A 13186-nucleotide genomic window follows, 5' to 3' on the forward strand; every position below is an offset into this window, starting at 1 on the left:
AGCTGGGCAGAGAGAACGGCCGAGTAGCTCAAAGAGCAGCCTTCCCCAACCGGGTGCCCTCCCCTCGGACTTCAGCCCTAGCGTACCCCGCCAGCAACCTATGCGGGCCGTCCCCGCAGCCTCTCTCTCTCTCTTTCTCCCTCGCCAGCCACTCGCAGGCACTATCACCATGGCAGCCCAAACACAAGGCAAGCGGCTCTCCCGGCCTCCCGCGCGTCTCCTGGCGGGAGCTGCGGCGCTCGGGCGGCGGCTCCTAAGCCGCGCAGCGGGGCGCAGCCGTAGCAGCTCCCCGGGCGGGAGAGGGACGCGGCGGATTCCCTCTTTCGCTGCTTCAGGACTCTTCCAGCGCCCACCGCCATCTTGACCCGCGGCGAGGCGCTTGGGGCTTCTTGGGGGGCGCAGGTGGCCACCGCTTCGCCGCCCGCGGCTCCCCTGGGGGCCTCGGCGGGTGGCGGGCTGGGCGAGAGCGCGCGGCTGCGCCGGACCCTCGCCCTCCTCCTTGGTAGGCTGGGCTCGGCTAAAGAAGCGCAGGTTTCCGCCGCGGCCTTGGCCTTGGCCTTGCAGGTAAGGCCCTCTGGGTCGCTCTCCCGTCCGAAGCGTTTCTCCTCCAGGGCGCAACGTTTGGCACGGTTACCTGCCGGGGAGCCTCCAACCCGCCCAAATCGGTGCGGCCTGCGCAGGACTGGAAGGGCTCGCCGCAGTGGGGAAAAAAGCAGCGGCTTTTTCGTCGTTGAAAGTGACAGCCGCTTCTGGGGCCGTTGCGCGAAGGGCTGCGCGCAGGATGAAAAGGATGCCGCTTTCTCGGTCGGTCTTCATTGCGCGGGCAGGCGCCCTGGGTTTCTCGCGTTCCCGGTGCGGCTAGAAGCCAGCCGGGCGCTTCCCCGGGTCGCAGCCGCCTGGCACGGAGGGTCGAGGCCGGCACACCTTGAGGCCGTGCGGCACTTGAAAGCGCCGAGGAGTCTTTAAGATCAGATACTCAGCAGCCTTACCCACACTTGCGCCGAAGGAAGGGGTAGTGTAAAAGCTGGAAGAGGCACTGAAATAAAAGTCATGCTAGAAACTAGCAACAGGTGCGTCAGAATGAAACGGCCCTGTTGGCCTTACGCTTTTATTTGCCTCTTAACACCCCAAAATCATCCAGAACGAGACGAAAAGGCCTACTGTGCAACAAGTCAAGCCGAATTCAGTACATTAGTTACAAAGACTAGTAGGCCTTGCTGAAATAAAAGGCAAAACTCCCCAGAGCAGGGTTCCTCAACTTTAGCAACATTAAGATGGGTGGACTTCAACTCCCAGAATTCCCTGGCCAGCCATGTGGGCTGGAGAATTCTGGGAGTTGGAATCCACCCATCTTAAAGTTGCTAAGGTTGAGGAACTCTGCCCTAGAGAACTGAGAAAAGGCTATTTCAGAAAAGAGCCTGGGGTGCCAACTTCCTGGCCAGTCAAACTAACTGAACTTGCTGATTACATAGATGCCCTGGCTGAAAAAAGATTGGTAATATCAAAACAACAAAAACAAAACAAAACCTAATTTATCATTCAAAACTAATATTTTGGAAAATGGTTCAGAACACCAACCAATGAAAACTTTCAGTCATAAATAGTTAGAGCAGTGTTTCTCAAACTTGGCAGGATGTGTTATTTCAACTCCCAGAATTCCCCAGCCAGCAAGCTGGGGAAGCAAGCTGGCTGGGGAATTCTGGAAGCTGATGTCCACACTTCTTAAAGTTGCCAGGTTTGAGAAACACTGAGGTAGAGGGTATTGATGACAGCAATTTCCTGTGGAAGCCATGTTGGATTTCTCATTACAAGACAGAGTCCCCAGTTTTCTTATACAACTCCCAGTGTGACATTTATTTTCTAAAAGGCAATCATATGTTACTGTTTGTTTGTCTTATTTATGTACTTTTAGCTATTGGTGGTTGATAAGGGATTACAGCATATGCTGGCTGGGGAATTCTGGGAGTTGAAGTCCACACTTCTTAAAGTTGCCAAGGCTGAGAAATCCTGGATTAGGAAAACCATTTTTTTGTACACAGAACATGGTTTCTGTGACTGTTACCCATTTTATTTCATCAAGGCCTCCTAATCTTACATGACAAGTAAATTTAATTGGTTTGGCTAATTGAAAAATCTTTATCAGTTGTAAATCACTTTGGGATACATAGAAGTTAATATTCTCATTCATCCCTAACATAGCCCCTTGTTTCTGACATCAACTTTATTTTAAAGAATGTTCCATTTTGGTTTTTACACCTTAGCAAGTAGAGTAATTCGTGCTCAGTTAGGGCGGCTTATTCCCAGAGGCATTCACAAGGGAAGGGACAGGTTTTGTGCTACCCTGATGGCCATCTTAATGAAACCTGCAACACTATAAAATTATCTTATATTTAGGGAACCTGGAATACAATAAATGAAAGGCTTGGTGAAGTAAAAAGAATCTGGTAATTTTACAAATATGGGAATATCGCTTGGTTTATGCACATAATGGTGTACTGAGTTATGGAGCCCAGTCTTTCACCAATCTGCCCCCCCCCCCCATTAAGGTTCCTTCTCTTTGTTGGTCAGTACCAATGACTAAATTATAATCTTGCAAATGTGACATAAGGATTCTTTTTTTAAAAAAAAAAGTGATCTCATTCCTAATTGCTGACTTCCATGTTTTATGTGAAAAGAGTAATTGCATATTATGGCACAGGCCATTTGGAGGAAAAAAAGTAAAGCCATTATGTGAACAAGACTGATCTTCATCTTCTTCATCTGGGGACATCTCCCATCCTTCAAGAAATTGAATATATATTATTCACACACTGTCAGGGAGGAAAGTCAGTGTAGATTGTCCAGAACTTTGGGCTGCTCAGCGTCTTTGTTGAAATTGAAGAAGTCTAACTGAATGCTTTGTAACCTTCCAGCATGACCCAGTGTCTCTTTTACGGGAATTAAGGTTTTCTTGACGCAAAATGTGCATGACAGCCATGTAGCCTGATCTTGCACATTTTATCTTGAAATTAATTGGATTTAATTGAGTTCAATAAGGTTTAGCCCCCAGCAGTGTTTCTTATTGGCCAGAAAAAAAGAAAACCCCCAAAATCTAGACTTTCTCTGAAATAGTAGCAATTAAATAAATCAACATTGAAGTTTTTATAAAGAGAGAGAAGGAGAGAAGAGTTACCTACCAATATTTGTTGATCAAGCTAATTAAATTTTTAAAAGCACAGCAGTAGTAATTACCCTAAGTAAACCTTAGAAGGCACAGTATAGAGCAATTCCAATTTATGGTATAATGCATTACATATTTACTCAAACATTTGCTTAGTTGTAGGTATGCATAGAAATGTATTAAGGCTATGCACATTTGGTATTGAGAAGAAATGCTTCAGGTCTCCAATATAGCACCTATTTACTATTCATTTAAGCAGCCTGATTTTTTCAGGCTTCTTGCACAAGGCTTTCACTGATTAAAAGGCATATACATTTAAAAGTAGCAATAACTTTTTCTCAGGTTCAAGTGGAAGTCAGGCCACTTAAAGAGCAGAGAGGTGCTGGCCTTGTAAGACCATTTATTCTAATGGGTAATTTCAAAATGTGCACAGCTCTAATTCCTATACCATAGATCTTTCTAAAGTTAAACTCATGCATATAGTGCAGTCCTAGAAATCCGATTTTGTTTTCTTGGATTATTCCCGGGTGAGCAAGTGTGTACATATGTATATAATATGTGCAATTATATGAGAGTGTGCCTCATAAAACTTAGTGGAATATATGAATAAAAGCATGTATGATTGCACTGGGTTTACATATGCTATGTCCAAACCAAACTAACTACATTAAAATAGGCAAAGCCAGCATCAAAGTCCAATGACTTTTGACTTGTCAAGCTTTGATAATACATTTATTTTCTGAGAATAAATTCTGTTTACTTCAGTCAAGTTTCTTCTAAGTTACATAAGATACCAACCTTGGCTATAATGTAAAATTACTGCAGAAATAAGGATTCTTTCCCTACTCCCCATTGTGCACTGATGCCTTTATGCAGCTACTTTACAGTAAAAAAGCAATGGATCTGCCACATTAAAATTTAACTTACACACGGTATATTGTCTTTTCTGCATTATGTCATATTGATGTGCTATAAAGTTGTCAATTTCATTTCCACTGTACTATTGCTGTGACATAATGTTGTCATTGCCTTATTGGATGTAAATGTATAGTGTTAGCAATGAAACTGAAACAGTAACACTTTCATAACTACAATTAAAAGTACTAGAACTTGTGGATTTTTAAGAGTTCCAAGTTGGCTATCCTATTTTATTTGATATCCTTACAGTTAAAAATATTAAGCTGACATGTACCCTAGTAGCAAGACCTTCACCAATGAGACTGGGTAGATTGTTGGTGTTTAATCAGGATATGTATATTTGCTATGGTATACAAATTGGATTATTAATAATTTGCATCAATATATTTATAAATTTTAAAAATATATTAAAAATTATTATTTAATATTAATTAAATAATTATTAAATATTAATATTAAAATATTAAATATTATTAAAGCATTATTGTTAAATCTTAAACTTTAAAAGTTAGAAGAAGCAGAGATAAATGGGGTAATTTCAGCACTGTCCTTTTATTGTGAGTGAATTAAATTGTGCTTATCACAGGTTCATGGTCTTTATAGAAAGTATGAATTTAAAAGCAAGTTTTATTATTTGTAATGTTTTTAAATATTTGCTGTAAATTATTAGATAAGAAAAATAGATGACTTTATTTTCTCAGTGGAAATTAGTTACTACAGAAGTGCAATAATAATAACTATAAATGCTGTACTTGTATTATGCATTACAATAATTATGGATACCATATCTGGGTGGCAAAAATCTGGAAAATCACTCTATATTGCAGCAATTAGTTAGAACTTTCCATATCATTTTGCTACCATATAGTCTTCATCTGCCATATAATCTTCACCCACATCTCACAGCCATGGCATCATGCTAAATGGGAGTGTCTGTGTTTCCTGCAGTAAGGAGGGGTATTCATAACCTATATCATGTTGGAGAATATATACTTTCTTATTTATTTCTATAGCATAATTAATACACTATTAATTAGAAAAATATTTATTTTAATTCTATTAATATTAAGGCTGCAAACTGATTAAATCTACTTCAGAAATCACTGGCTTTGATTAAATTTCAGAAAATGATCTTGCTATAAAATTTTAATATAGATTTTTTTTTTTTTTTTTTGCAGGACTAAAGCATAAGATTGAAGCTTATGTGGTTTAAATGAATTATTTAGAAGAAAAGCCATGTTATTTTCCAGAGTTCTGATAGTCCCAAGTTTGCTCTTAACTTGCAAATTAAAAAGGCCTATTTTGCTGCACTTATTGCATCCTCTGAGTGCCAGCCACTGGACCTGTTCGGGGTGATCTGTCCCTGCTAGATTAAGAGGGATCAGTAGAGCATCTGTATGGTAGCTGTGAGGACTGTTCTCAGTACCTGGTGGGTTAAATCATTAAGACTTGTTCTGAGTTAGATTCCAGCTGGGCAGGTCCTATGGAGGTGTCATCCTCACCCTCTAAAGTTGGTGACTGAGGCAGAGTCTTGTATGTTACCTGGGATGCGTTCAAGCCTATTAGTGCTGAAGAAGTGGACAAGGTTCTTAGAGCCATAGGTACAGCCATTTGTATGCTCGGACTGTGCCCCTCCTGCCTGGTTGGTTAAGGCCCCCAAGGAGGGGCAACATGGATGGATCTGTGTGGTGGTAAATGCCTCTTTGAGAGAGGGGGTAGTTCTGCCAGCTCTGAAAGAAGGCCCTGGAGGAAGTGGATTATTTGGACCCTTTTCAGTCAGGATTCAGACTGGGGTATAGTACAATATTGAGACAACTTTGGTTGTGCTTGTCAATAACCATTGGCAGTGGTATGTCCATCCTGGCTTTCCTTGATCTCTTGGCGGCCTTTGATACCATCAACCATGGGATCCATCTGGACTGGCTTATGGACTGAGAATGGGGGCATCGTTTTGTGGTGGTTTTCCTCTTTCCTCCAAGCTGGTTCCAGTCAGGGTTGGTGGGAAAGGGGCAGTTGAGTCTTAGGCCCCTGCTTTTGGGGTGCCTCAAGGCTTTACCCGCTTCTCCTTCCTTTTTAACATCTACATGAAGGCACTGAGTGAGGTCAACCATCAAAACAGGATGAAGCACCATTAATATGCCAATAAATATCCAGTTGTACATTTTTCCCCCAGCCATCCAAGTGAAGCTATCAAGAGTCTGTCCCAGTGTCTGGAGGCAATGAAGGTCTAGATGGGGAACAACGTGTTGCAGTTCAACCCTGCCAAGTGTGTATGGGTTCTGGGTCCTCCAGATCTAGGAACTGGAGTGTTTCCATCTTTGTTTCTGGATGGGGTAGCCTGGCCCCATTCAGAATCAGTGCACAATCTGGGGGTCCTCTTGGACTCAAAGACCAGGTGGCAGCTGTGGCCAGGCAGGCCTTTGCACAACTGCATCTTGTGTGCTAGCTGTGCCCATTTCTGGACTGGGAGGCCTTGCTCATGGTCACTCATGCCTTAGCCACCACCCAATTGGACTATTGTAACATGCTCTACATGGGGCTGCTCTTGGAGACCGTCTGGAAGCTTCAGTTGGTCGAGAATGCAGCAGTGTCAATAATTACAGGCACAGCTTGTTAGGTACATGTGACATCGCTACTCTGTGAGGTGAACTGGCTCCCAGTAAGCTTCCAGGTACAATTCAAGCTGCTGGATATCATCTTTAAAGCATTACATGGCATAAGACTAGGTTTCTTGCAAGATCATCTTCTCCCAAGAACATCTGCCTGTCTAACACGCTGCCATAGGGAAGGCCTACTCTGGGTTCCCTCTTTCAAGCATTGCCATTATATGGGATCTGGAAGTGTTCCTTCCTGGTGGCTGCCCCTCTTCTTTGGAACAGTCTCTCCCCTCACCAATATATGAAGCCCCCCCACTTTCCTTGCCTTTAGAAAACAATTAAAGCATGGCTTTTTCCCCAGGCATTTGGGTCCTGCTGATTAGAGTCTTCTTTTGGTTGTTTAATTATCATGTTTTGTTGCCATTTTACATTTTATAAACTGCACTGTTTTTTAACATTGTATGTGGGGTTTTTTGATATGGTTTATTGATTTATTGTTTTTTGTTGAACGCTGTGCAGAGTCACATTGTTTGAGTTGGGTGGCCCTATAAATCCAATGAGTAAATAAATAAAACTGTTCGCTCCCAAATACTTGATTAAAGCTGGTGTTGATTTTTTAAATAAAATATATACATGCTTATATTTATATATGTATATAATTATATAAACATGTATACAAAATTGATTTGCAGACTCTTCTGATACCTAACATTTCAGGACTTTTATTTTTGTAAAAAGTGCTTATGATCCAGAAGAACACGGTGAAGTTATGTCACCTTGAATTTTAAATGCTTCTAGTTTTTAGCATATTTTTCAAATAAATTGGCAGCTTTTGACATCTTTATAGGATGCTATAAAGTAGCCATTTGCTCATTTTTCAACTAAGGCTCAAAAAACGTACTATTTTATTGCTCTAAAAGCATGTACTTTTAATACAACGCATGAGCCCAACTGGGGATATAGAATCTGCCATACTGTAGTTAATATAAAATTAACGGGACAGTGTTTAAAGCTGTGTCCCACTGAAAGACATTTTTATTTTCTGAAATTCAGATTTCTACTCCCAGACATGATTCATAGTCAAACTGATCTGTATATTAAGTTTTTAATTTATTGGTTGTATAATGTTTCTGAAAAGGAAAACCAGGTAATATCATCAAAGATTTTTTTTATCATCAGCTATCATATCAAAATAGCTTTCCTCACCATTTATCTTTGGCAGCTACCAATTTTTTACTGTTTCCAGGACTTTTATGGAAATATAATTCCAAAACAGACAGCTCTCTATAAGCAACTTCTGGGTTTCCCCCCCCCCCTCCAAGCTAGTTCTTTGGAAATTTATACTGTTTTATTTACATTTAGTCACTGTAAAACCTGGGGCAATGAGGACAAATTTTGGATAATCACAAGAGACTTCTGAATGATTCATTTCTGAGGGCCAGAGTCATCATGCTCATTCAGATTAATGTTTATGCTCTTTTTATTTGCTTTTATTAATACTAGTAATTTCAACTTATACTTTTTAATATATAGCTTAATAGTAACTTTTACAGATGAATCTGTATTAAAATGTGTGGCAGTGTGAATTATTCCTGTTCAGTGTTTGAGAGAGTCAGCAGTGCTATACAATGCTTGTTTATTTATTTATGAAGTCTATGCCCAGCACCTCAATCCAACTGGACTCTACAGTAGACAGTTTATAGCATATGTAAAAAATACAGCAAGAATAATATGGTAATATAAAATATAAACAGTATATTACCATATTAAATCAAAAACTTATATTGACTGCTCCAGAATCAATCCTGAAAGGCCCTCTAGTTTTTGGGCAGCCATAAAAGTGGAGTCCCTCTTTGCCTCAGTGGATGAGCTTTTCCAAGGGAGGGGAGCCCCTACAGAGAATGCCAGACTTTGGGCTCTCTCCCATTGCACTTACTGGTAGGTGGGGACCTTGAACAGTTATTCTTTCACTGTCTGGGTTGGATGGGAAAACCTAATCAGGGAAGAGTAGTCTCTTAGATATCCAGGCTCCATGCAGTTAAGGGTTTCAAAGGGTAGTAATCAGCAATGTTCAGCTTCCCTACTTGTCAATCTAGAATTGCCAAATTCTAGCCCCCCAAATAATATATATATGCATATATGTACATATGTTTGTTCATGTTTCTGGAAAAGAAGCCATATTCCCAACAAAGAGCAAAGCTGGCTCAACAGAATTAAATAAATTGTTAAATGGATTAATAGGTTTTAATCCTATTAATAACTATTACTGAAATGTAATTGCCTGTAAAATAAGACTTCCCATTTATAAAATCAGTTGTCCCTTATCCCTGTATATAGATTCAGAAATCATTTTCTCTACAGAACTCTACAAAAATGGATGTGGAGTCTGGAGAGTCAGAGGTTTCCTTTCAATAGCATCTACCTTTGTTAATATAAGATAGATACATTTAAATGTGAAAAACAAGGCTTGCATACATAATGGTTAGATACCATTGAGTCAGATTTGACTCCTGATGATTGCATGGACAAATACTTGCCACTTCAAACTTTCTTCAGCAGTAATCTGTAGTTCTTGCAATGACATTCCAATACAATCTGATTGACCCCACCCACCTATCTGTTGTGTGCTCTCTCTTCTCAACTTTGCCAATCATAATAATTGTCCTCTTGCATCATATGCCCAGTGTATGTCCATTTCTGCTTGCCTGTTGTTGCTTCAAAGGAGCAGTCAGCCTTTATGTGGTCCAGGACTTTAACCAGTTATTCATGTGGTCTACAGGATGTTAATAATCATCTCCAGATCAGAGATGGCTGTGTTCTTTATCTTGCTGTTTTCAGTGTCCAGCTTTCACTACTACTGTACTTTACTACTAGAAAAAACATAGCTTTTTCTCAAAACTGATTTGATCTTTGTTGTCCTTATTCTTAATTTTATTTTTATTTCTGGAGCGTGCTACTTGTCTTTCTTCATAACCCAAGAAAACAAAACTGTCTACTTCAGTTCACTAAGGTAACTGACAGTACCTTTGTCTTCTTAATAATTAATATTAATGTGTATTGTTCACTTCCAATGTTTACTTTCAGTATGAGCTCTTCTAAACCTTCTTTACTTTGGGGTAATAGAGTTGTACTAATAATATCTCAAATTATTAAAGTTTCAATCTCCAACCTTGATTCCAGCCGTTGTCTCTTCTAATCCACTCTTCTCAGCATATATTTGTTGTATAAGTTAAACAGGTGTACAGAGAATATTCATTCTTCTCTCCTTCTGTTTTTTGAACACTTTCTTCAAATTCAGTTCTTATGGCAGCTTCTTGTTTATCATACAAATTCCTCCCATTTAGTTTTCCTCAGCCAAGCCTCACTGCCTCATTGTTTCTACTAGAGATCCTGGCACTGCCTCAGAGGGAGCCCTGGTCATGGAGCTTGAGAGTGGGTGGGGATTCTGGAAGGTGGCACTGCTCAGTGTGAAAGGCTGGCATCTGTTCTACAGGCATACACTTTCACAACGTTCATGTTCACTGGGTTTCCATAGTTTTCATAGATATGATCCTGCCATTTATTGGATTATAGCCAAACTCATACTTAGTAATATCCTTTTTGAGTATCACTCCTAGTCTGTTCCTTCATATAGTGTTTCTCAACTTTGGCAGCTTGAAGCTGTGTGGACTTCAACTCCCAGAATTTGTCAGTGTTGAGAAACACTGATATAAACAGACGACCAGAATAGCATATGATGCAGCAGTTTTGAGTTAATGTTTGAGTTAATGCGACCTAGTCCAATCCATTGTTTTAAAACTGAATCGTTACAGGATAATTTTAAATTAAAAGTTAATTTGTCTGGGTTTTTAATTTTTTTTTCTCCAGCCATATTTGATAGCAGTGATCTTTTTTGTTTGTTTTTTGTTTTGTTTTGTTTTGTTTGTTTTTACACTGAATGTATTATTTGTGGCCGAGGGAAAATCTTAGAACGGGTCAGGCAAACATTTGTGGCCAAAGTTACCATATTTTGGAAACAATGAAAGCTACAGTGTAGGTAGAGCCAGACAGAGTATGTGGATGGGCTTGATTTGCAAATATGTAATGTAGTTGAGTGATTGCAGAAGAAAGAAATACTCATAAAAGATGCAGGATTGGCTATGAGGTATGCCTTTCTGTGGCATTTTGTGGTAATGTATTCATGCATTCTGGTCATCACCTCAAGCTACATTTTTATGAATTTATAAGCTTGTATTGATAAATAAAAACCAAGTTGTAGCTTTCATGTGAATATAATGGATTTTCCTATTTTTAACTTCCAGGCAAGGATTATGATAAGAAGTAGATGGATTACATATTGCTCTAGAGATGCACAAACATTTTATTTCTGGAAGTGAAGTAGTCCCTTTAAGGAATTTGCATTCAGGCCTGATTTTCTCCTTCCCCATCTCTAAGGGAAAGAAGATATTTCGTTTGGGAGACAAATGAAATAACGTGGTAGCCAAAATTTCTTTGACATTGCCTGGCTTCTTTTCTCAGCCACCTTCTTTGCAAAGTGAATGCTCCTATATTCTGATCTTGAAAGTGTATATTTCCTTAAATAAATGGTATAGTAGGTAGTAGAAAGAAATATGTTTGAACAAAATCAAGGAAGCCAGAGCCCTGTAAAAATACTTCTGTTCAAATGTTCATGACATTCTTTAGTGGGATTTCAGGAAAATGATTTAGTACTTTTCTGTAATCATGTTATGTTTCTTAATGTCTCTTGGAATAATATATATATAACTCATTATATTCCTAACTCTTTTAGTACTAATATATAGAGTAAGAGGAGGTTGACTGTAAAAAAAAAACAATTGAACTTATTAACAAAAACAACCAGAATATAGTTCAGAGTAAAAAAACACACTCCTTTTACTTCTTATATTAGAGAATAGTGCTAGTAGTAATCAACATTGAAGCGTATTCCTACTTTGTTTTTAGTTAAACAATTTGTGGAATCTGACATAATATTTTTTTCCTCCCCAGTAACTTTTAGAAGTACCAAATTTCTTGCTGATGCATTGAAATCATTTTATCAGTTGCTAGAATGTTCAAAAATGAATATCAGGTAAGGGAGAAATATTTCTATTTATTTATTTTTTTTGTCTGTGTTATTTAGAAAAAAATGGAAGTGTTGAAAAGACTATTACTGAATAGTATGTAGTATTGGAAAAATGTGCTTAGATATATAAATATTCTCTGTGTCTCTTCTTTGAAGACTTGAATAGGCATCCACAAATTTTGAGAGTCTTTGATTGCTTATCATTAGTTTTAGTCACTCTCAACCTTTTCTACTTTTCTGATCCAACCTGAAAACTTGAAGAAAGGCAAGATTACAATTAGGAAGTAATTAACTATTGTGGATGACAATTGCATATGTAAAATTTTTGACAGTGCATTCCTTACCTGCAGAATTCCTATTACTTTGAAACCATCCATTTTATAAAAATTACATGCTTAACACTGTTTAATACACCTTGTATATAAACTGCATATTAAGTGCATAAGACATTATTTCTTCTCCTTGTCTTAGAAGAATTAAGCATGATGACAGTGGCCAGCATGGTGTGGTGAATAGAATGGTAGTTTCAAAATCTACTAGATCAAAAACCCAGTGTATGGCTTTGGGCCAGTCACTCTCTGTCAGTGTAATCAATCTTTCAGGGTTGTTGTAAGGATGAAAGGAAGGGTTGTCACCAAGGTATGCTGCCTTGTGTTCCTTAGAGAAAAGGGTTAGAAATAAATAACATTTTTCTTATTTATTGTTCTTTGCCTGAATTATAAAATGTTTGTGGATATAGGGTTGGCTACACATTTTCAAGTTGGATTTTAATATGGTAAAAGCTAATAGAATTATGTTGTAGAGAGTCCAGAAAAACTCATACTCAAGTAAGATAGATAACTGATGAGGCTGGATAGACATGGGGGGGGGGGTCTTTAATTTGGACTTGTGAATGAATGAGGGATGGACTCAGTGGCCTAAATTTTCCCTTCCAACTCTGGGGAATACAAACATTTAGGGAACTTATAAATCTAATAAATAAATAAAATAAACTTTTCCCATATCAAAGTATCTGCAAAGGACTTTCTGCAGAGAATTCCAAAGTGTATTTTTAGAGTACATACCTTGTTTACAGGGGGCCTTTTGTCCCTCTTTGTCACCTTATGTGAGTTTGTAGCGTGTTCTAAAATACTTCCATCTCCTATGTGAGCTGCAGGTAAAGTCAGATCTGATGTTGATCATTGGCATTGGTTGTGATCTTATTTGTATTTCAGATTGAATCCCACTCCTATATATTTGAGTGGTAGAAATAGCAGAACTGTTTTAGCCTAGCTTTTATATTAAGTGGGATTGATCATAGCTGATAACCTTCAGATTGGATTTTGGTAATGAATTTACGCTGGAGAGTATTTGGCTCATCTAAAATGCTACAGTTACTGGGACTTGGTTTATAGAACATATTATGCCACTATGATACCACTGTTCCAA

The 13186-nt window shown here is 38.9% G+C and overlaps 1 protein-coding gene across 7 annotated transcripts in view; it reads left to right on the forward strand.

The window, feature by feature from the left end:
• Nucleotides 1-283: 283 nt before the first annotated feature.
• The window catches only part of CFAP20DC (CFAP20 domain containing), a 193720-nt gene continuing 180817 nt past the window's right edge, over nt 284-13186 (forward strand). For 4 of the 7 annotated variants that reach the window (XR_015794990.1, XM_088134439.1, XM_088134442.1 and 1 more), the window contains exons 1-2: nt 425-564; nt 11683-11764. Coding sequence is in view for 4 of the 7 variants with exons in the window: in XM_088134439.1 (XP_087990565.1) it covers nt 11744-11764 (21 nt within the window). In the remaining 3 variants the exon portion in view is untranslated. The other 3 variants (XM_088134440.1, XM_088134444.1, XM_088134443.1) reach the window with 3 other exon arrangements.

Source organism: Python bivittatus, unplaced genomic scaffold (genome assembly GCF_059951505.1).
Source record: "Python bivittatus isolate LINGU-HERP-01145 unplaced genomic scaffold, Pbiv_v1 ctg000080_np1212, whole genome shotgun sequence".
Taxonomy (NCBI): Eukaryota; Metazoa; Chordata; class Lepidosauria; order Squamata; family Pythonidae; genus Python; species Python bivittatus.